This window comes from Anas platyrhynchos, chromosome 5 (assembly GCF_047663525.1).
Source record: "Anas platyrhynchos isolate ZD024472 breed Pekin duck chromosome 5, IASCAAS_PekinDuck_T2T, whole genome shotgun sequence".
NCBI lineage: Eukaryota > Metazoa > Chordata > Aves > Anseriformes > Anatidae > Anas > Anas platyrhynchos.
Window position 1 is genome coordinate 18,266,980 of NC_092591.1, and position 24,789 is coordinate 18,291,768.

General features: G+C 38.8%; 1 protein-coding gene and 1 long non-coding RNA gene across 2 annotated transcripts in view; one reads left to right on the forward strand and one right to left on the reverse strand.

Moving 5' to 3' along the window:
- Positions 1–6,067: 6,067 nt before the first annotated feature.
- On the forward strand, positions 6,068–9,902 carry LOC110354303 (uncharacterized). Its single transcript, XR_002406085.4, has 2 exons — positions 6,068–6,888; positions 9,517–9,902. It is a non-coding gene; the product is annotated as an uncharacterized lncRNA (long non-coding RNA).
- A 1,447-nt stretch (positions 9,903–11,349) lies between these two features.
- The window catches only part of TTC8 (tetratricopeptide repeat domain 8), a 44,689-nt gene continuing 31,249 nt past the window's right edge, over positions 11,350–24,789 (reverse strand). Inside the window, exons 10-15 of the mRNA XM_027458501.3 lie at positions 21,950–22,060; positions 19,013–19,152; positions 17,763–17,937; positions 16,332–16,454; positions 13,947–14,030; positions 11,350–12,045 (exon numbers count right to left, since the gene is read on the reverse strand). Of these exons, the coding sequence (XP_027314302.1) occupies positions 11,929–12,045; positions 13,947–14,030; positions 16,332–16,454; positions 17,763–17,937; positions 19,013–19,152; positions 21,950–22,060 (750 nt within the window). The 3' untranslated portion in view covers positions 11,350–11,928. The remainder of the gene's footprint in view (positions 12,046–13,946; positions 14,031–16,331; positions 16,455–17,762; positions 17,938–19,012; positions 19,153–21,949; positions 22,061–24,789) is intronic.

The window sequence follows — 24,789 nt, forward strand, 5'->3', positions numbered from 1 at the left end:
GGTTCATACGGCATACAGACATAGATATGAATAAGTATAAATGTATCGTGCATGTGTGTACTGTGATTCAGTATTATAATCAACGACGATCTTTCTGTTTTTTGTTTGTTTGTTTGTTTGTTTTTGGTTGGTTGGTTGGTCGTTTTGTTTTGTTTTGTTTTGTTTTTTCCCATTACCTTGAGACTGGTATCCTGTGCATACTCAGGTGGCCTCTATCACCAACACTCCCGAACCATTACTTTGCTTATCTGCACCCATCCCATTTACAAAATCAAAAACTGGGCTGAGGCAGCTGTCTTTCTGTTGCACCAGGCTGCTGAGCTGCACCTAATTTGGCACCCCCTTCAGGTGGTGCTGAGGGCCTTGATGCCCTTTTTTCCACCTGTACCTGCAGCACTGCTGAGAAGGAAGAGCTGGCCTCATTGCTCTGTGGAGATGTAAGGGAAAAGACTCTGTGCCCCTTGAGAACACCTCAGCTGCCTCTATCTGAGAGGCCTGGATGCAGGAAGGATAACAGCAACAAGCATGTCGCAGCATTTTTATTTTTATTTTTTTACAGGATTGCTCCTATAATATAAAGAGTGCAACTTCATGAGGAAAGTTAAACCCAGGGAAGGATACCCATGCTTTTCCTCACCTTTTCTACTCTTGTGCTGGGCACATCAAGCAGTGGTGCCACAGGTTGGTGGTGCCTTGTTTTCCCCTTGGATCTGTCATTTACCCTCTACTAAAGCACAGATTTCGCTTGAAAACAAACCAACAGAATGTTGCTGATACAGAAAGCCCTATCTACAAGAATAGATCCCAAGTGTGTTATTTTTGCAGTTGCCTGATTGTGGAGGTGGGACTGACCCCAGGCTTTCTGCATTTGGCTTGGCAGAAGCCACCTGCCTCATGCCTCAGCCTCTTGAGCATTAGTCTCCTTCGCTCCAGACGTATATGTGTCTTTGCAGTGCAGATTATACACAGCACACATTGTTACTTGTTTCTTTTCTGCCTGGAAAAATATTTTCCTTTCATGTAGTTCAATGTCATCTAAATGAATGCTTGCTGTCTTTCTGTCATTCTGAAGCACAAGTTGATTCTGCAGACAGTGCAGCACAGAGCATTTAATGTTTAAGCTGCCTATTGAGCTCTACCCAAACACCATGGCCTTGAAATGAATGTGTTACACCACGGAATAAACTCATTGCAGAGAATTATGACTAATTCTGGTAACTGGATTTAACAGATTATGTTTATGAAGAAGCTGTTTCATTCTTTTCATTTCATGTCACATCCTATTCCATTTAAACTTGACATCCTATTTTTTAACAGAACAGATGCCACAACTTTAATGACTGAGAAACAGTATCTCATTAATCTCAAAAAAAAGAAAAAGACTAAAAACAAAACCAAAAAACTTCGCAGCTTATCATCAACTTTCATGAGAGAACTTGCAGACAGAGCAGGAAAGTGGGATCAGGAACCTGATGAGGAATACAGAGAAATGTTAAATAAATTATTACTTGTGCATTATTAAAAATAATAGGCACATTTCTATAGCTCCTGTCACATAATGAACTCAAAGCCATTCATAATTAATTTAAGAACACCAGGTGGGTGAAGTAACTATACCACGTTGTTTTTATGAGCAAAGAGCTGAGATATCAGGAATTGAAGTGTTTAAAGTAACTCAGACCCCCCTTGAGCAGCACCAGTGGGTTTTTCCCAAAGGGTACTCTGTCAGGTAAATAACGTGGGCAGGCATCCCTATTTGTTTCCCATATTCCAAACTTGTGGAGCTGGGACCATCTGTCTGTCCTGCATTTGGCTGGAGCCTGACCTGTGTGTCGTAGGCCTTGCCCGCACTAGCCCAGTACCAGTAACTGCACAGGACGTGGGCTGTTCCGCCCCTTCACCACGAAATCCCGAGTTGCCAAAAAGATGTCTCACAGTGCAATGCCGTGACAGTGCACTGAGGTCTCGCGTCACGTCACTTACTCTTGGTGAAGTCTGAGAAACTGTAATGCTGCACAGGACAGGGAATAAAACAGCCCCCCAATGCACAGGCACTGCTTTAACTCGTGGATAGAGGGACAGAAAGCGCTCAGACTGGGAGCTGCCATGCCAGCTGCACCCAGGAGGGGCAAGAAGATTTCACCTGCTGCTGAGCTCAGAGAGGAAATTAAAGCCCTATCCCAGAAGATTTTCTAATGTGGTATATTCCAGAAAAAAGCAATGACATTTACTGGCATACTGACAGTAACACAGCAGAGTGTTTTATCAGAGCTTAAGTCAACTGTGCAGCTCGGATTATTTCCACTTTTGTAGGCTGGGCTGCAGAGTGCTGTGGGAAGCAGTATTTCAGGAAACAGCACGGCAAAAGAGTCTGAGCTGTGCTCACCCAGGAGAGCGTGACTTGCCCTTGTTTCCGCTGTGATGCTTGGCTTTGCAAATGGCAGATGTTTCTTTTTCACAGCTTTCATCCTTATTTTACTTCTTGTCAGCAACTGAGTCAAATTGCACTGTATGTGCGGTGTCCTGTGACTGTGTTCCTCATCTGGAAATGACAAATTTTCTGTGAAACAAAATGATATCTTCGTAAGTTGTCATTTTGCTCCAGATTAAGGCACACTGAGGTGGGTTCTGTCTGTACCTGCTCACTGCATCGCACAGGGAGCAGCAGTGAGGTCCTGCAGGCAGAAAATACTATTTTTGGTTCTGTACTTGAAAAGCTTATCTCTTCTTGCTCTTCCTAACATTGTGTGCTTTATCTAGTCATGTTTTAAAACTACTATGAAATTCTGCATTTAAAACACTTCCCCAGAAATCAGTAGGCTCTCTTTGGTAGAGAGATAAGTAGGAAGAACTTGTTCCATGTCACAGCTCTGAAAATAAAGCTCCTGGCAAATAACTGTTGCTTCCTTCTCATTTTGCTTTACATTTAAGCTCTTGCTTGTAGGGTTGGCATCTGGCAAGAAGTGTCTGCAAGTGGCTCCAGTGCTGGGCCTGGTAAATGCTCTTCTGAAAGACCCAGGGAGTGTCAGGGAAAGGGATGGCCATGTTCTCCGAAGATCAGCAGGCCTCTTCCAGAAGGCAACGTCTGAACTGTGAAAACAGGTAATTTTTTATTTGTGTCATGGCAGAAAGACTGTCAGGACTCCAGCTGCTGACAAATGGACAAACGAGCTGTTTCTCACAAAGGTTACCATGAGTTTTAGCTGCACTAAACATGAGATTTCCTTCCCCAAGGCACCATCCTTTTCATGGGAAATACCTTGGTAATTCTTGCCACTGCTTTAGAGCATAAGTGTGCTACAGGGACTGCCTTATAAAATGGGCTATGTGAAGATTTAATGACTGCTGTGATATTTGTAATAACCCGGTGAACAGCATACTTACTCTTCTCTCTGTATTTGAAAGAGAATGAAGAGAGGAAACCTGTGATAAAAAAATGGCCCCATGAATAATTTATTTGACATAAAGCTATTTTGTATCTTGACAAAAATCTTGTAACCCTGTGACAGTGGAGCTCCTGAGGCAGCACAGTTTGCTTCCAGGGCAATCTGGTTTTCTGTTATCTTCATTTCTTCTTTTGTAGCAAGAGTCTTATTTACTGTTAGATATCAGAATTCATCATTAGTAGTTATACATCAGGAGTTTTCTTTCTCTACCAGCAATTATTTTGCCATTGTGCACTGCACATTTGCAGAGTGAACAAAAGATAATTTATTGTATATTTAATAAGAAAGATATGGCCAGGAAACATTTATGTTTTTGTGAATTAACAAAAAGAGTGCAAGATCTGAACAACAGAATTATGTACAGGTTTGGCTTTTAATTGCATTTTTACCTAGTAAAAATGACATTAGGACTAGAATTAGATTTTCCAAAATTAGATTTTCTGGAAAAAAAAAAAAAAGAAAAAAGAAAAAAGAAAAAAGGAAGAAGAAAAAAGAAAAAAAAAGAAAAAGGAAAAGAAAGGGTTAACTCAACTTTTCTGTAGTTAGAAGACGGCATGCAAAAAAGGCATTTAATACCATCAGGGAGCCATCCAGCATTTATGCAGATTTGACATTTTCTCCTTTCTCCACTGTTTGCACCTGGAGCCCAGGGTGAGCGGTCTCCCCGTGTTTGCTGTCTCTAAATGTCTCCGTCTCGGCAGCTCTTCTTTCAGGGCCTGTGCATACACAGAATGGCGAGGACCTCCGGCCCAATGTAATATGAAAGGCCAAGGCTTGCCACTTGCGGCCTTGGCCTTACCTCACTGTGCAAACAAGTGGCCTCCTCTCCCTCCTGAGGCACATGCCAGCCTCCCCCCCACAGAAGTCCCAGCACAGGGACTTGTGGCAGGAGCAGGAGGTGACACCAGGACAGGGAAGATGCTGTGGCCCAGGGGAGAAGTGCTATGAAGTGCTGTGGCTTCACCAGAGCCAAGGAAGAAGCCCGGACAACCCTACATTTGTATGTAAATCACAAATATAAATTTGAATCGTGAAAAAATACCACCCCAGAGCTGCAAAGGCTGAAGGGCAGGTTAAAGCCCCAGTCACCAGGGTTTGTGTAGTATGCTCCATCATCCCTCCTGCTATGTCCTATGCCAGGGGACGGCCAGCCCAGGGTAAAGGGCAGCTTCAGCAGCAAGACAACATCTGCATTCAGGGATAGAATGCAAGGCTAAATCAGGAAGCCGCACAGTGATGATCTGTCTTCAGTAATCTCTTCAGGGCTTCCTATTCCCCTTTGCTTTTTGTCAGCTAGGAAGGGTGTGCAGGTGATGGGGAGGGGAGGCTGCTGATTTTCAGGTGGATCTGCAAGGACTCTTGTGTTCGCTGCGCCCTCATTAGTGCTCTTGAGGGGCACACTTCCCACAGATAGTACTTAAATTAGCACCACTTCAGTGCTATTCAGCACATATTCTTTCATATTTGAAATTGGAAAGAAACTTTCTGGTCCTCTCTCTGATCCAAGAGATATTTGTTGGAGCAAGGTTGGTATCAGCTAACTTTGATTCAGATCTGCCTGCTGGTTTGCCTTTCACCAACATTACCTATGAGTTCAGACACTGCAGTTTGTGTTTTCTTCTCACCTACACTGTGCAGTCAGCTGCGAACTTGGCCCTTGTGTAACTGCTCACAGCACACTTGGCCCCTTTCATGCTCCGTCCTGTTCCCTCCTTCCAGAGGAGCTCATTCACACATGGCCTCCAGCAATTCCTACTGCTCCAGCAGGAGCCCAGAGTACCTGTTTGTGTGCTTGTGATTTCCCTTAGTGAAATGAATATTTGATAGAGCATGGAAACAACTCGTGGCAATGACACCTACCATGGTTATCAACACAGTATCAGTGAACTCGGCAGTGCTAGATCCTATTTTCAATACAATCCTTTCATTTTATTCTCAGTCATTTCTGGTACTGCTTATTGCCTTGGTCCCCCAGCACCTCTGCAGCGTGGTGCCATTTAAGATGATAATGCCTTCTCTCCAGAGCACCTTCCCAGATCGTTCTTAGCTGCTTGTAGGTGTCAGGCACACCCTAGCCACCAGCTGGCCTGTATCGACTGTCTGCTGTCTTACAGGGCTACACAAGCAAAGATCTTGCTGCTGGAATCCAGCCTGTGCAGACTTTTTGCTTTCTTTGAGTCCCTTTGCATTGTGTCCAGGGCAGCAGGACCCAGGAAGGCAGCATGAGCTCGTGCTATGTGAGCACAGGGTCCCTTGAGGCACCATAAGCTCCCCTGCACAGTACAAATACACGATCTTGTGGCTGTTCAGGGCCCTCCCATGCCACTCGTGTCCACCAACAAATCCAGCCTTCTGTTTGTTACATGTAGGGTCACAAAGTAGAAAACCATGTGCTGTAAATGCACAGCGAACATGCACTGTAGGGGAAATGGGACTGGAAAGTGTCCAAATACATCTCTTGCTTAGAAGGGGTGATTTGGCTGCTGTGAGCTGCTGCGAGCATCTCAGTGAATATTATCTCTGCTGCCACCATAAATTTTAGAAATCACAACAAGACTTGAGACGTTCAAGAGATTCCAGTGTATTAAAGCAAGAGGTGGTGGAGATAGATAAAATTAAATGCTGCGTGTGTCTACTGTTGTACCTAAACCTCCAGAGCATAGAAAAAGGACATTGGGTTAAATACAAGTTATCAGGCTGCAAAAGGATGAAATTCTTGCCACTGTCAGTGTGATCAATTAAATGGAAGGTAATTTATTTTCCAAATGTGTGCACTGGGACAAGTCCAAAGCATCCAGCTGACAAGTCCCACCAAAATGGACTGACTATTTCTCTTCAAGCAAATGGAAAGGCTGAACCATATCCAGGGGTTCTGGGGGCTTTGTGGCAAAGCTGGCCTGAACGGAGTTGAAGTTTGAATGCATTTCTTTGGGAACAGGCATGCTGATACCATCAACAGCTTTACAGGCAAATAAATGCTTTTGGGGTCCCATGGACTAAAAGTCACTGAGCATACAAACAGTGTGGCAGGATGAACACATCATGAGAGAAAAGATGAAATTAGGTCATCAAACGGATCAAGGAGGAGAAACCACACTTGCTATTTGTTAGTGATTCTTAGATTGCATTGTAACACAGATCAAAAATGACTTCTATTTCTAGCCTGTTTTTAAGAAAAAAAAAAAAAAAAAGGCAACTCTTATTCTAGAAGCTAAAGGTATTTCCTACTTCAGCTGCCATATGCCAGCCTGCTCCAGCTATGCATCCCAGCTATAACTCGCAGGAAGGGGCTGGTGCTCCTTGTTATAACCTCACTGGTAGCACTGCCAGCACCTGTGCACCCCACGTGCCAGCAAAGGGAGGCAGAAAGCAGCCTCCTGAGCTCCAGGAGCCAGGAAAAGCCCTGGGGCACCAAGATCTTCTTAACAACTTTCTTTGAAAGGTAAGACAAGTCTTAAAATAACTGCCTGGGCTGTTTTTGGTTCATTGTGCTTTTTATCAAGAGTATATTTAGCTGACAAAGCTTAGCTAAAGCCTCACTGGAGACGTTATATTCATACTGAAGCTTGTCCGTGTAAGAGAGCAGCTCTGAGCATAGCTGGGAGTACCACAGGGTGGTTTCTCTTTGCCCACTGAGAAGTGTTCAGCGTGAGTGCTCTCATTTCTCAGCAGCTATGAGGGGCTATCACCTCTGCTGTTCCTCTGCTGCTAGCAGTTTCATCACCTAAGTAGAGACAAAAATAGTTAAACAACAAAACAAACAAAAACAGCCTGAAATGGGGGGGTGGGGGGAATAGTTGTTTTACTACAGGTATAATCAACTAATGGGACAAGCATCTCTGCCTACCTGCTGTGGATATGTATGAGGGGAGAAAAGAGTGAAAAAAAGCATTTATCTTTCCTGTAAATAGCTCCTTTGTTATCCTTAAACACAGAATTGCTATATTTAGTGTGCATGCTGATAGGATGAAGCAGCAGAAGGAGATTATGACATGACCGTGTCTAGCACAGGCTTTCAACATGCACGGCTGTGATGAGAGGAACCATGCCATTCCCGGGAAGGTGGCAACATGACATTTGCTTGTGCTCTGCAAAGCCCTTAGAGGCCAGCAGATTTATGGCCCACCACAAACAATTCGAGGACTGTTAAAATACCTGCTGTGGTGTTTTAAGCCACAGCTCAAATGGGGCTTCTAAAGGGGGAAGGAGAATTTGTTTATAGTATGTACATCTTAGAGTCCCGTGTAACAAGAGTGGTTACGTTTCCTCAGGGTGCTTGGATAGACTTGTATGGGTAACACTTGCCTGCTGGCCTGTGGTGATAAACGTGTCGTTGTACTGCGGCAGAACTCTGTCTTAGCAAAGCCTGCTATGTTGCTAGGTGAAACTCTCTGAGACCCAGAGGTGCCTCGATATCAGAGGGCAATATTGTTTCCTGTCTAAATAATATGTTGTGGGTTTTCTTGTGCTCTTCTTTGTTCAAGAGACTTGTGCCTGAATTACTTTCCACTTATCCAGAAATGAAAGGCACTTTGCCAGAAAGGGATTTGCTTATCAGCTGTGTTAGTTGACATTGCATCACTGATGTATTTTGCAGCACAGTAGGGTCCACCAAGTTAACATGACATGAAGTTACAGGTGATGATATGACACGAGGGACAGGGTACTCCAAGACAGAAACAACTCTCCTTGTAAATTTGCAGCAGACCTACACTTTTAATAAATTCCAGAAAGTGGAGAAAACTGTGTGAGCTGTCTCTCACGACATCTTTCTGATGAAAGCTCACCCTTTCTGTGACTCCACGGGAACTTTGTGCCCCATGTTGCATATTGCAGTGCGCTTGGGCAGTTTCATCTGAAAACAGGGTAAATGGCAATTTGGAGAACTCCCTGGGGTGGGGCAGAACAGGATGGCATCTTACCAGGTCTTTTACTCAGCTTGTTTGGTGTCCTGGCAGGCAGCTAGAGCTATCCTGAACTGATTTTTCACCCACGTTTTAGACTGTCCAATTCTGCCCCTGCTCAAGAGACATAGCCTGCCGATAAGCTTCCTCAGCAGCTTTTCCTTGATGTTTGGGGGGAAGCTGCATGTCCTAGTTTTGGCAAGTAGGTTGGTGTGAGACGTTCTTCTAAGCTCTGGACTTCTTGCCACCAATGACTGGGAAACAGTTAGTTTGGTCAAAAGCAACTGCCACGGATGCCATTCACACCCTCTAGCATCCCTGGTGACAAAGTGGGTATCGGAGGAGGCAGAATGGCCACAGTCCCACTGGTGTGGGAGTGCAATGGGTAGCCACTGGGAGAGGGGCAGGTGAAGGGGAGGACATGAGTGAACTTGCAATCACCTATTAGAAGGATGACTAGCAGAAGATAGTGAGAGTGATTACACATAAAATCTTTCACAGAAAATACTGTAGCTTTTTTACCTCAAAACTTGAGCTGCTCTGGCAGGTGATCAATTGTCAAGTACAAACTGGGTTCATCAAAAAGAGCAACTGTCTTAAAAGGTTTGGCCCACGTGATATCAGAGATCTGACTGACCTCAAAATCTCTAGCCTGCAAAGACAGGAACCAATCAAAGGGAAAAAGAAAGAAAGACAAAGAAAATGGGATTGTTATCCAAAGTTTTAGAGTGACAGAACTGGTGCTGACTGGCAAACTGCTCTTACCCTGTCCAAGTGACCTCTGAGGTTGGTTTTTGCAGCTAAAATGACCCACAAACATTACCTGTGAATTCTAATGAATTTCAGCCAGTTTTGTGACTGGTGTTTTGGCTCGGACACCTTGCAAAACAACCCAGATCCATTAATAAACCTTCACTATCAACTTTTAAATGGACTCAGCCATCAGAAAGATCCCAGGAACAGGGCTGGTGTGAAGACTGCCTGGCATTGCTGCTAACAGCCATAAACCATACAGTCCTTTCCTATAGGGAGGCAGAAACTGCAAGACCTCCCAGCAATCTGCTTTGAGTTTAATTCCAGACAACATTGTTGTGGACACTGTCTCCCTGTAGATTGAAAAATTCTGCATGTTGTTTTTTTTTATTGTATTTTATTTTTCTCCCAAGGGGCTTTATGAATGCTGGCTGGACACAGCTGGAGCTGTGCTACAGGTTAGAGGAAAAATGATTTCTGTGTTACAGAAATGCTGCCTGCAATATTAAGGTCACTCTGTCCTAACATGATTCCACCACAGAGATGAATACAGATTGTGATGCACTGTGTTACACCGTGTCGTACTGAATTAACTGAAGGCGGTTTGCCCCAGGGGCTGCCAATTCATCTGTTCACTGGAGCTCGCCCCGAATCAACATAAAACAAAATCGAAAGATTCTTCCACGACAAACCGCCTGCTCATTCATCTGTTGTTTCACTGCGGTGCTGTTCTCATTACCACATTTGATTTAATTTGTACGTGTACTACTCATGGAAAAAAATAAAAAATTCCATCGTACCCTTGCTTTGGGGCGTGAAAGGTCAACAAAGCAAGTAGCTGCTGCCTTTTGGGGCAATCAAAACACACAGTGTAGGATTAATTTGGAATGGCTTGCTTTAAATTAAGGAGCTAAAAAGGTTTTAATCCTTACTTAGAGGTGTGTGTGTTTTAAATCAATTTACACAAGAATATTGTATAAAGGATTCCTTATCATACATGGGCCTTTTCCCTTTCAAAGTCCACACATATCCCAATATTAAATGAATTATCATGCTAGATCTATGTTCTAAGGAGTACGATTTCCTAAAAATAAAAAGTTATTCAGCTCATCAACTTGAGTAGTGATCACAGTAGGTGGGATCTTATAAAAAACACCTCTAAGGAACAACTGAGCTGCCACACAGTGGATTAAAAACTTAATTTCTATTAGGATTTTCAGTTTTGGCCCATGTAGTAAGAATTTTATTTACTATGCAATCTTAAAAATACTTTGAATTAATAATATGACCTCCACAAATTCTCAACAGTTGTATTTAAACTGCTAAGACATTTTCTTTTCTGATAGCTTGGCTTGGTAAGTTTAGCACTGTCAACTGAAACAACGTAAGTGGAGTAGATCAAAGGAGGAAAGTTCCTTATAAATTCTTCCTCTCTAGCAGAAAGTAAAATCTAAGTTAGGTAATGAAAATGACTGATAACTAAGGTTCTGTCATCATTAGCTTGTGAAAAAAATTTGACAATATAAAGTTCAACGTAGAAAAAATGAGATTTCCACTAAAGGTGCTGCATTTCTTCAACAGATAATGCTTTTGCATTTCACAACACGTTGTGACACCTGTTTGTTATTGCATTGCTAACTGTCACCTCCAGACTGCTTTCTGACTTCTCGAAGATCCCCAGCACCTACCTTCATCAGCCACAACGATCATACAAATACAAGGGTTTGGAAATAATGGATAGTAAAAAGGAAGATATAATATTCATAAGTGTGTTTAGGGTTGCTCCTAAGCCAAGACAATCATTAAGCATGAAAAGATTTTTAAAGGATGTTAGAATGCCTTAACATCCCACATTTCTTAAAGGTCAAGTTGGGAAATCATGCCAATTTATCACTTTTAGTTACAACACCAAGATAAGTGACAAAGTCTTTGCTTGTTATTAGTAGCATTCATGTAGTTAGGATGATCCTAACAATTATTTAGCAACAGTGCTTACCTGGTAGCACAGATAACCACCCAGTCACTGTTTCATTCTCAGTCATTAGTAGTTAACTCTGCAAGCTTTTTACTGACATATCCTTTTCCCTCAGTGAAATGAAGATTAAGCTCTCTCAGTAAAAAGGAGCACATGTATTTCTGCGATTTAGTACCACTTCTGCTGAGTCCTTCCAAATACTTTATGGCCTCTGACTCTTATTTTCAAGGCAATAAGGATGCAGTTTTAATTTATACAAGTAAACACGACAAACCATACAAACTGGAATTTATTTCACTCATAAAGTACAACAAGGAATATAAGAACTTCTGTTTTGCATCTGTGTTTTTAAATGCATTTTTGGTTACTTTAATTTTAAAATTTAACATTCTGTAAGAAAGTACACTATCAAAAGCCATGTTTGAAGACCAGTTAGGAAGTATTCTTACTCTGTGTTGCTTGAGAGATTGTCACACAGGAATATTTTAAAACTTTTTTTTTTTCTGCAGAAAAGTCAGAAAAAATATTTTAAAATGCTCATTAATCTTAAATGAGAACTTACTTGTTTATATATCAGACAACCATTTGAAAATTGCATATTGGCAATATCCTGCCACCCTTGTATTCTCAGCTGTATGTAGTTGTAACACGTTCTAGCTTCATTTTGATAAGTCATGAGTTTTAAGATGACACACACTAATTAGGACTCTTGAACCTTTTCTGCTACTCTAAGCAGCACAGGTTTTGCAACAAGAATTGATTAAGTATTGTTTATCTACTTACAATAAAATATATGGGATATTAACTCTGGCTAACTTTATTTTTTTTTTTACATGTTAAAAATATGTCATCAGAGCATAGCAAAGCGCTCTTTTAATCTTTTGATGAGCTGTTGTGTATCAACATGGCCTGGGAATGCTTCCGCTGACTTTTGAGCAGCTGTGTAACTCCTCTGAAGATCTCCAACCTATAAGAAACACACAAAATAGTTTAGTAAATGCACGCGCTACAGTATTTGCATCATATATTCTGTAAAATACAGTTCTGACACTCACAAATGTTTAAACATAGCTGGTCCTCAGACACAACAAATAAAACAGACAGTATGCAATTTTTCAGACTCAGGATTTTTTCCCTCTTACTTTAAGGGGTGAGAATAAAAATAAGTGTGTGTTTTCTTTTTTAATGGGAGGGATGCATCAAGACAGTAACTTTATATCTTACCTGACTTCTTGGAGAAAGGACAAGGTACCCTATGCTCAGTGCTTAAAGTTAGGAGGAATAAAAAATGGAAGACTTGGTTTTAAATTCCATAAATGTTGTCTCATAGAAAGGAGAGAGCCAATCAGGCCTCTGCAAAGGTCACAACTCCATGTGATCTGCAACCTCACAGAGATGCAGGATAGCACACAGAGCTGATGAGATGTATATTGCTCCTCTGTTGCTTTTAGAAGTATGTTTCCACATTAGGAAAAAGTAAAGTTGGGAGCAAATAGACATCATTTCTTTGAAGAGGGAAGTGATGTAAGGAGAGCACCTCAGAAAGTGGGTTCAGAAAAAAAGAACCCAAAAGTTTGGAACCCCATCTAGAAAAAGTGATAGCTTCTGGATGGAAAGGGAGAAGCACCAGAAAGTGGCAGCAGGTGAGCTGTGTTGCCTGTGTGTCTGTCAACACAGAGGTTCGGTACAGCAAAAATTCTCTGGAGGAGAAGAAAACCAGGGTCCTGGTCAGAGAAGTTACGTTCTATAAACCATGACATTACACTGAATCTAAGAATTGCATTATCACACTGCATAAACAGTTAGTTGACCTTGCCATTTGTCTTCTTCCACAGCCTGTACAGTTCCTCTGTGCAAAAGCTACGTAACAAACCATTTGCAGACTAGGATTTAGTCATTAATCAGTAAGTATATAATGCAATTATTCCAAACCATATTCTGTTTCACAATGAAGAGGGTATGCTTACAAAGTAATGGGTTGTTCACTCCTTGATGCAATCTGTAGGAGTTGGGCTGCCCACACAACACAGACTCATAAAAGAATCTTGAAGGTATAGGCACAAGCCAAGAAATACTATTTTCCTTGTAAAAATATGGGGACTTGGACAAGTTTCTCCTTATTAATAGTAATGTCAGACACTCTGTTAATTCAGTGTCTGAGACACTCTTTATGAAACAAAATATTAACACACAAAATTCAGTGGTCATAAAGCTGAAGAAGAGATATTACTTTTGAGATTACTAAAACCATGGGATGAATCATTGGGATTCCATATTTATATATATATATTATATAATTACTGATAAATCATTTGATACTATTTCAGTTCACATTCTGAAAAAGCCGATGACTGTAAAGAGTGTAGATGGAATTATTAACGGACTGTCCATCTTCAGTGCATTGGGAGAATTGCAAAGTTTCTCTATGGCTAGTTGGCCTCACATTCTCAAAAACAAACATTTGAATGGCAACTTTTATACACATTCTGGGTATTAAAATTTAACTTCAGTTTTATCTTGAGTTTGCGCAGTACATACTCTTAGAATCACAGAATCATTCAAGTTGGAAAAGACCTCTAAGATCATATAGTCCAACCTTTAACCTAGTACTGAAGTCCACAACTAAACCATGCTACTAAATTTCAAATATACAGTTTTCTTGAAGACCTTCAGGGATGGTGACTCAACCACTTCCCTGGGCAGCATATTCCAATGCCATGCAACCCTTTCAGTAAAGAAATTTCTCCTAATATCCAACCTAAGTATTGTTTTGTCTTAGCTGTTTAGAACTCTGAGTAATAACAATAAAAACTCGACTGCCCCCCCCAAGGCTCAATATTTAGATTTTAAAATAGGACAGTACATTACCTTCTCTGAGAGTATTGCAAAATTAAAATGGGGCTCATACATATGAGGTGCTAAATGTGAAGCAGTCTGCAGCAAAGCTCTTGCCTGTGTAGAGAAAGAAAAAAAAAATGTAGTGAAATCTGCGAGGGAGAGTAACAAGAATCTAAAACAATTTTCATCTTTCTTGAAAGAAATCATTCTGGGTTCTCTTTACTAGGCCTTTGCTAATAATGCCACACTACATACGGGTTACACCACATATAAGCTACACCAATAGTACATCTAGGCATAATACAGTTTAAAAGTAATGAAATGAACAAGACTCTTGATGGAGTCAGAAAAGCCATGTTGGGACCGTATTTAATTAGGCAAGTCAGCTCTATATACTGAATATAGTCATTTAAAAAAAGGCAGTTAAAGTCCCACTGAAGGTATCCATTGTCCCTGACGGCACTGTGTAACAGTGATTCAGTCTTAAGCATCCCCAGAAATCTAAATTTTATCATAAAAATGAAACAGTTCGCACATTCAACATTTTGCATAAAAGCCTTCAATGCTATTTTCACACTTCCTATTAGCATAAAAACAAAACAAACAAACAAAAGAACGTGAGATCAAGGTGGTTTATAAGGCATCCAGAACCAGGTTAATAACTAATATAATGCCCCTCTGTTACTGTCCCTGCAGCTTTGTTTGTGTGTGGAATTGAAATGGCCAAGTTGTGCTTTCCTCAGAATTTAGATAGTAGAGCTTTTATCACTTCATCTTTAGGGATGAAGGGAGAGTTGAAGGGATGGACAGATGTGTGTGACCATACATTCTCTCAAATGACCACACATGTTGTCTTGCTCAGCCTAAGCTGCCCAGACTTTTGGAGAAATACAGTAAAATGATCCCTCCATGAAAGAAAGAAAAAAAAAAGAAAGAAAATAAAAAGATCCTTGGGGCTGAGGTGGACTTTGAAACAAATCACTGAGGGAATATGAAGCTGTAAAGCTTGACATTACTCAATACATTAAACAGTCTACTTGCTGGATTCAATCTTTTTTACAATCAGCAAAACACTAGTATTAAAAATTAATTAAAAAATTAAGAATCAAAAGGTGCATTCTCGTGCCATAATTTCAATTAAAAAATCAGGTCAACTTCTGAACGCTTTCACAAAAAAATGGAGAGTTTTGAAAATATATCAGATCTTTTAACAGCAATGGTATCTACTAACTTTTTGGAAAGGCAGAGCAAAGAATTTAATAAAAATCCCTTAATTTGACAATGTTGAGTAAATGCATGCACTAACATTGTAAAATAAAATAAAACCAAAGATAAGCAAAGTATCTTCATATTTTTTATTGTCCTATACATGCATTTATTGCTGTGATCCTGAATTTTTATTATTCATGTGATACAAGAAGAAATTTGAAATTTTAAAGCTGAAAAATAAAACGGACATAAAACATTTCATTATAATGGAAAGACTCTGGAATCCTGACTATTATCAGTGACAACCTCCATAGAAATCGGATAGAAATTCCAGATGGGTTTTAAATATCAGTAGTATGCCTGAAACCAAACTGAAACCAAAACCGAACTTCATTTGTCACTGAAAACATCCAGTGTTGGGTTCATTTCAATGTTTCCATGACAATTGCCAGCCCACCTGAATAAAGTTATCTTCTAAGAGTTATTTGCTCTTCAAAAAGATTTTCAAAAAAGTCTTTATATAACATTGCAGCTTTCTGAAGTCTACACAAACCCATCACAATAGTCTTGCTCCCATTGCTCCCATAGCTCCCATAGAGAAAGATTAAAACAGTCCAGAGTAGTTCTAACAGACCAACAAATAGATAATAACTTTCATTTCATGTGTATAAAAATTACTACTTTCAATCCACTATGCATGTCAATTCTATAGCTAATTGCAACACAACACAGCGTACTCACATTAGGTAAAATGAACCACCAAGGTTACTGATGTAAAAATGTTTCACAAGAATCTGCTGCTTTGGGATCAAACTTGAAAGCAGTCTCCTTGTTGAAAAAATCTTTTAAGAGGTGATCTGATTGTTGTTTTCTGTTACCCAACAAAAGTATATTATCTATACTTTAAATTGAATATATAGTCAAAGTTGTAATTTAAGTGATGATTATAGTATGATAGGTTTTGTTATAGGCATCAATTCAGAAAAAAAGATCTCAACAACTTCAAAGTCACTGCAAACCTTGTTCATCTTGGATGAATCATTTGGATGTGCCTAAGAATAAGCAGTTTAATGGGAGACAGCATGATAATGTGGAGGTTACACTGAACCATTCATAAAATTAATCATTTTTTGTGGCTATAGTAGTAATCTTCAAGTACAAACAGGCCAAAGAAAGCATTCTGCTTAGGCTGAGGTTAACACCAACCTGCTCGATGTGACCTTTTTGCATTTCCAGTACAGCCAAGTTATTGTAAGCTTCCGCATGATCGTTATTGTTGACTAATGTCAGCTTGAAACACTGGTAAGCCAGATTCAGGTCTCCTATCCCCTAAAAGTAAGATTGTATTTTAATTTGTGAAAAGATTGGAAACAACATGCATCTGTTTTGTTGTCTTGGCTATCTTTTCATCCATATGTACTACCATGAAATGCAAATTACAATAAAAACATGCTGATCAGAACCATATGTGCTTTTTTCCCAGACCATCTCATTTGCTTCTCATTCTTTACCGAGACAGAATTGTTCCTCTCCAGCACAAATTTACATGCTTTAAGTGAGATTCTTCATCTAACTGAATGCTTAAATGGCTAAAGTGTCATCTATACTGACCACACTATACGCTACCCTTTTAGTAGGGTAAGAAAAATAGAGATGTCTCCAGGGGAAAAGTCATCTTGCTTCTCTGTCTTTAAATGGATTAAAAAAAAAAGCGAACACATATAAGCCTACTTATTAGAAGACAAAAACAAAGGGAGATTAATCTCTTTGTATGGAGACATTGTCTACATGTTAATGTTCTAGTTTTATGACCAACATTGACACAGCATCAGGTTAAACCTTAAAAGTGAAAAATGCTGAAGAATATATGCATATCAGTTCAAATTTCAGTGTTTTAGGTGGTATAAATCAACATGTTATCCTAGTTGATACACAATCAAGATGAACAGTTCAGTTTCTCTCTGACTTAAGTTAAACAGCAATCAGCATTTGGACAGAACCCATGCGAGAAAGCTAGCAAGAGATTATTTGATAACTTTATTCTGGACAGATAAACAGAAATCTAACATAACTTCTGGAATAACATCTTCAGAAATGGGCAATGGATGAAAATTAGTGTATGAATTTAACAAATTTGATGACACAATTAAAAAATATCTCTGTTGCTGCCTACAAAACAGAAGACTAGGTATTTTAGTGTCTGTTCCACGATGCTCAATAGGCACTTTTTATGACAACAAAATTAATCTAATGCTCCATGTCATATAAATAACAGCTCAGAGAAAAAACATCTTGAATTCAATTTTATGTCAGATTAGCTTGTATTGCTGCAAAGACCCTCAAGGGCTGGTACGTGTTACAAATTTTCAGAAATAAGGGAAGGTTAAAGACTGTTAGAAAGGGAGAATCTTTTAGCAGGAGTAAACCACATTCTGTGATGATGTACAGAGCTTTTTTCTTTTCCTTTTCCTCTCTCTGAAGTGCAAATAAACCCTTAATTAAGTCTGTACTATACTTTATCCAATACACTAGCAGGTTTCATATTTCAAAGTAGGACAATGATTCCTTCCTAGATATTCTTTTTCCAGTTTCTGTAAAATCACACTTATTCAGAAGGATTGTTAATATTTTTCATACCACAGCCACGTGTCCCAAGTTGTACCACACATCTGCCGTCTCTTCCTCATTTGCAGCCAAAAACAGTGCACGTTCAAATGAAGTTAGTGTCATATCATATTGCTGGGCATAGAAGCAACAGAGGCCCAGATTGTTAAAAAGCTGGCAGTTATAGACACCCATCTGCAGAAGACGCCTAGATTGAAAGAAAATATTTCTTATTTTTTATATTAATTTTAAATCTGAATTCAATTCTAAATGACAAAATTTTCTCCTCCTTCCTCCCTGTACCAAGAGTGTAATAGCCATGTACCTTAACTTTATTTTGAGTTCTCAGACAATTTTGTTACAGTTTTACACTTGGTAAAGGTTTCATGAAGGGCAGTGCAGAGCATTTCTGATTAGGAGAATCAGAGCTGTGCAACACAGTCTTTGTGTAAATTAGATAACTCCTGGCATCTTGACTGTTACATGATCTGACTTTATTGTCAGACAGAGCTGTACACAGAATTTCTCCATTTCTTCTTTCCAATCCTTTAACCTCAACCATGCTGTAATTGCTGCAGTTAATGTTCATAACTCTTCAGGCTTCAAATTTTTACTTGATTCCTGTCCTGCAGCACTGCTCTGATCAGTGCTAGTATACCTAGCGTATGAATTTACATTGATCTTACATTTGAAACATAAGTCAAATTTTGATTCAAATTGATATTGAGTCAGACTCATTTGAAACCTGTCTCAAAATAAAATGCAAGTAGCATCCTTTAATACTGTCTTTTTATTTCTTTCAGTAAAACATAGGGGAACCCCAGCTCACATTCAAGTAAGAGTTTTTGTGGTCACAACTGCCTATGACTTCAGGTGGAGTTTTTCAAAAACTACTCCTTTCCAGAGGGCTGAATAGGAAGTCCATTTGCTTCCTGAAGGCAAATGAAGCTGAGAGTAAGGCTTGGCATTCTTAAACCTCCTCATGTTGTGAAAGATCATTTCTTGTTTATTAACCGAACAATCAACTGTTTTGATAATCTGCTGATATAAGCTTCAAGCACAATGCTGACAAATCTTTAGAAGAGATGTACTTATCACTGGCAGAGAAGATACGTACATTGGTGAGTTGGTGTGCTGATTTTATGCTGATATTTCTCCAAAAGCTTGATCAACCTCCCATGTCAGTTTCCCAATGCTCTTGTTTTGCTACCAGCATTACAAAAATCAACCCTATTACCATTCCATGTGTCCAGTTCCTCCTTCCTCCCCACAAGTGCATATACCTATAAAACCGCAGAGCTATCTCAGGCTGGTCTGAATAAAAACGGTTGCTGCCAATGCATGCAATAGCTTCCACGTGAGTATTGTCTTGTTTTAAGACTTCTTTATAGTACTCTGTAGCTGAGGAAATATTGTTCATTTCCTATACAATGAGAAAAAAAAATCAATTTAGTTCTACTTTTTATCACCAATTTTTATAATAAAACTTTCTAAAATGTCAATCTATTGAGTGCTTTATCTCTGCCTTGTACAGTACTTAACTGAGATGAATTATGTATGCCCTTACAGTTCTCTAATTGTACAATGCAACATCACTAATTGGCAACTTCACAAGTATCACACACATGGACAAGAAGAAGGCGTATTCATTTATCAGTGACAGCTGTTCCTGTCATAACTCAATGCCATTGGTACAAAAAAAAGGTGGTTTTTGTTGTTGTTGTTGTTTGGTTTGGTTTGGTTTGGTTTTTAAGGAAAAAAGATTGGTCACAAGCTTAGTATGTGCAATGGGTATTTGCTACATTTTGCACAATGCCTTGTGATATAGAGTATTGTACAGCTGATTTCCCAGTATGGTAACATACAGAAGATTTATTTCCCCAGTCAATGTCTCAATTACTTTCAATGCTTTGTAAATCAATGTCTGAATTTCTCTGAACATAAACGACAATATAATGGCATACCAAGAATTATTATGTGCCTTTGAAAACAGAAAGCATGGATTTACTACCAAAACTTGTACTGGGTAGGATATGCCAGTTAAGAGAGCTATATTTTATCAAAAAATATGCTTGGATGTATGCTAGTTGGAAGATGAATTAGGGTGGACTCCTTGCTGTAAATGTCACACTTTTTCTGAGAAGTGCAAGTCACCACAGGACTCTGCCACATATTAGAAGAAAATAAGCTAAAATGGTTAAAACACACTTCTGTGGTTAGAGAGGAATAATTTCTACCAATGTGCTGTAGATGTATGTGGTGGTTTTACCGTGCTAGGCAGCTAAATACCACAACTGCTCTCTCACTCCCCCTCCTTAGATGAGGAGGGGAAGAAGTAAAGTAAAGAACAACTCATGGGCTGAGATAAGGATAATTTAATTAAAGTGAAAAAAATAATAATTATTATTAAGAAAAGATTAGTATTAAGTAAACAATATAACTAAAGGGAAAAAAAAAAAAAAAGGAAAGGTGAAAAGGGAGGGGGAAAGGCAAAAAAAAAAAAAAAAAAAAAAAAAAAACAAACCAAACCAAACCAAATAAAGGCTATGTGGAAGTGCAGAGGAAATAAATTACTCTCTATTTCCCACAAACGAGCGATGCTTGACCACGCCTTGAAGCAGGGACTCAACGCACGTAGCCAGTGTTCAGGAGGAAGACTGACATTTTCCCAATGAGAGCCCACCCCAACCCTCTTCTTCCTGTTTCCGCCTTTTATTGCTGAGTGTGACATCACATGGTAAGGAATATACCTTCAGTTGGTTTAGGTCAGCTGCCCTAGTGATGTTTCTCTTCTCACTTTTTTGCCCACCCCCTAGGAGGGTTAGAGAGAGTCCTGATGCTGAGTCAGCACTGCTCAGCAGCAGACACAACACTGGTGTGATACCACTGCTGTTCTAGCTACAAGTACAGAGCACAGCACTGTATGGGCTGCTGTAGGTAAAGTTAACATCCCAGCCAGACACAGTACAATGTACTGTACTCTTAACCTGACTACAGAACAAGCTTTTTTTTTTTTTTTAACCTATGTAGCACATTTAGCCATGAAAACGTGGTGTTTTTTGTTTTTTTTTTTCCATTAAGTAAAACAGTATTAAAGCAGTCCCTTTACATATATACATGTAGATATATTATTATTTTTTTTTTTTTTTTAAACCAAGTAAGGCCTACAACTCTTCTCATAGCCAAAAGGTAGTGACAGAGAGTGAAAGCTCTGATTAAGATGCCTGATGCACACATTCCACTTGTGAGTGTATGTAATTAGAACAGCCCTGTGCTGCAGTACAAATCTTTGCTAATAAAGCTATAATCCTGCACTCAGGTGTCAGTGCAAAAGTATATTCTGTCAAGTATATGCAGCCTTTTGTAATTCCTTAAAGGGTTATGCAATGTTATGTATGGTTCTGCAAAATCATATCCATATTAAAAACTGTTTAGCAATTCAGGAAGAAAAGCCTCCAAAAATTATGCAGCTGTTTTCTTCCTTCCTGAAGGACAAAAAGGATTTAATATGAAAATGGATTAACGCTTAGGGGCTAGATGAGAATGATGAGAACAGGAAAGAATGCCAAGTATCAATGTAGACAAAAAAAAATCATGACATGTTTAAAACATTGGTTTTGGAACAGCATCATTACCAACTTTTAGTGTAGCACAATATTAAGTCCACTGACATGAAAATACACTTTAAAAATGCAAAATACATGGTTACCAAGCTAAAACGAAATGACTACTTTAAGACTAATCCTACTTAAAATAACATCTACTTCAAAACCAAGAAACACTCACATTCCAACTGTTCTCACTGGCTTAAGAAATCAACAGTGGCTTACAGCACAATAAAGACAGCATTGATCTGTTGACTATCTTGCTGTTTAATCCTGCCAGCAGGCTGTTGGTGACTTGAGCAGTTTTAGTCCGATGAAAAATATATGAACTTGACCAAGCTACACGGACAATATCTGGACCACCTGACTAAATGTGGTCATGCTTCTCCATGTCTGAACAAGGTCTTGCGGGTGTGATTAACCATTTAAACAAACAAGCATGCAAAACTCCCCTGACATTACTTTGGTATCTTAGATAATGTTACCTATTTTGCATTAGTGATACTAGAAATTACTGTAGTTAATTTTTGATGCCCTTAAATTTATATTCAAATATTGGCTCTTTTTCTTGCTCGAGCAGCTAACCTTGGCTACAATTGCATAGTGCATGCATACCTCATAGATTCTGGCAATTCCACAAAGAAGAGTCACTTCTCCAGGAAATCGTTCTAATCCTTGCTTAAAAAGGTTTAATGCTGTTACAGGCTGGTCCAAGCGCATATACACCTATGCAAATAAAAAGTGTACATAAATTTCAAATGTCTTTATATTCATACTGCTGTTTGACAAGGCAGGTTAAATGGAAGGAATGACACCTCACTTTATGCAGTAAAACATTAGCAGAGATGGTGAATTATGAAAATAATGGAGTTAATACTGAAAAAAAATCTCTGTAATATAGAGAAAATAGGCTAAATAAGATAATTAAATTTGCATGCATGTCATCTAGACATTATTAATTCATCTGGACATTACTAATAAACTAAAGAAGTTATCTATTATCGTATCAAAAATATACTTTAACACTAAGGTGAAGGTTTTACCTTGAATATTTTCCTGTTTAATATATTTTTAAAACTATACATTTGGGCTTGAAAGAACTGGATCTTCTGGTTGATAGTGCTGGAATAACAAAATATTTTACTTAGTTAAATAAGAGTGCACTGCACCAGGCACTGATGCTTTCAAATCTCCTTAGTGCTCTGACAACTTTTGCTGTCCTAAATCATAAAATCCCTTAGCAGTAAGAAGGCAGTTTGGCCCCTGTGATTTTGGCTTCTGTGTTGATTATGACAACACATGATGTAGATAATTTTGTGTGAGAACTGGAGAGAGGGCATCAACGTGTTGACAGAGACCACCTGTACAGCCGTCTGAGAGTACAACTCTAAAGCCCTCCTGTTGTGGGGTATGCTAACAACAGCTACAGCAAAGGGAAAAACCCCACACACCTACTTTGGGAAAGGAGTTGACTACAGTGATTAATCTGTCTCCCACTGAGTGGAAAAGTGTTTTGAGTGTTACTGTTAGAGAAATATCACATTAAATAAAAATATTTAATATGAGTGAAAAGGGGAAACAATCTGTGACTGGTATCTTTGTGGAAAAAAAAAAAAAACAACTTATGATGAAATGGAGGAAAATATCAATGTTAACTGAACACCCAAGAAACCTCAAAATGCATTTTATGTTTCTGCTCTCAAGCCTCAGAGATATTTATTTTTTTGATGTGGAGCGAGTACTTGGTAGACTTGGACTTGGACTCCAATGACATCATCAATTAATTTGCCCTAAGTCATCAATCTATTCCTAATGAATTTTATATCTGGGTATCTCAAACAGACTTCAAATCATTTGCTATAGTTTTTCATTTATAAGCTATGCAGCAGCTGCTGATGAATTTAATGTCTGCATTGAATTTTAAACTTCAAATAAACATCTCCATTGTGACTATCATGCTCCATTTGCCATTCTTTAATCAAGACTTGAAGTTTTATATTCTTTTAGCAATAGTTTACTACAATGAAATTACTCTTTACAGAATCAAATGAAAGAGAATAAATTATATTTGGGTATAACGTCTTAATTATGAAGAACCTTGGCTGATCATTTTACTCCTAAGTAACACCAGCGTTAGTAACTTGCATAATAATTCCTAAGTCTGCTTTATAAGCTAGTGCATGCCAACGTACCTTCAAATAACTTTTTTCTTTTTTGAACTGAGAATTTTAATAAGCTGGTTTTTTGTTTTCTTGTTTGTTTTTCGACCTGATCTAGCTATGAAGAATAGCTATCTTCATATTCTTAGGGCAAAAGGGTAAAAAATTGAGGTGAAGGAACTCCACGAGATCTGTTCCTTTTTAAAAACTTTTTATCTTTGTTTATGAAGTATGTTTTCTCTCTACCTGTGGTATAAAGATCCCATTTCCAGCCCTGCTGGGTCATGAAATATTTTGTAACTCCTTGGCAATATTCTGTATATTTTTTTTTAGTTTTCTTTCAATCTTCTATCCTTTCATAAATTACATTTCAAGGGAGAGTTACTTTTGAGGAAAATATAAAAATAAAAAAAAAACAAGATTCTGATAACTGTTGTTATACAGAATATAGCCAGAAAACCAATTGGTAGTCTGGTATCAGTCAGTTTGCATAGAACTTGATGCACGTCTATTATTTTTTATTGGCTGCTTAACTCTAGACTTTTCAGTATTGTCAGATTGTGCTAGAACTCAGTGCCCTACCATATTGCCTGTCAGCCAACAGTCACTAAATTATGTTGTGTGATGCCTTATACTTGAGCTAGCTGGGTTATGGAGTGGGAGGTGGAAGTTCAAATACAGCTCCTACTTGTGCTACTAAGTGGGGGAAGCTTCTAAGGGGGGAGGGAGCGCAAAATCACTGTTAATCCAATTACTCTGCCAATTTAATCACCCTGTAGCTCATGAATTTTGCAGAATGACTCCTGCTAGTGAAAGAAATCTAAAATGACTAAGCTGAATTCAATAAACTAACTCAAAGTGCTGTACTGAAGACAAGTCTTCAGATATCAATGGTGGTAATTTAAATAACTAAAAGTAAACAGCTCAAGGAATGCAAAGGTACAGCAAGTATCATAATATGAATATATTTTGGATTGACTTGAGTCAGGTGGCTTCAAGGCAGCTGACAAAGAGCAACTGATTTCATCTCTTCCTAGGATGAGAAGAAGGAAAATGCAGTTTTAGTTTCTCATAGGCAACATCTTTTTGAATATCTTTGAAAATGTTCAGTCTGATACAAATCTCTGCAAACAAGTAATTCTGAGGCTTAACTGTACCACTTGTTTTTTTAAAGCTTTTAATGCCTTTATTTTGACAGAACATTCTCTGCTTTAAGGTCTCTGACTCCTTCCTTTAACTTATTTTGTTTTGATTTTGCTTGTGAAACTAGGATTTTGAGCTTCACTCTTCACTTAC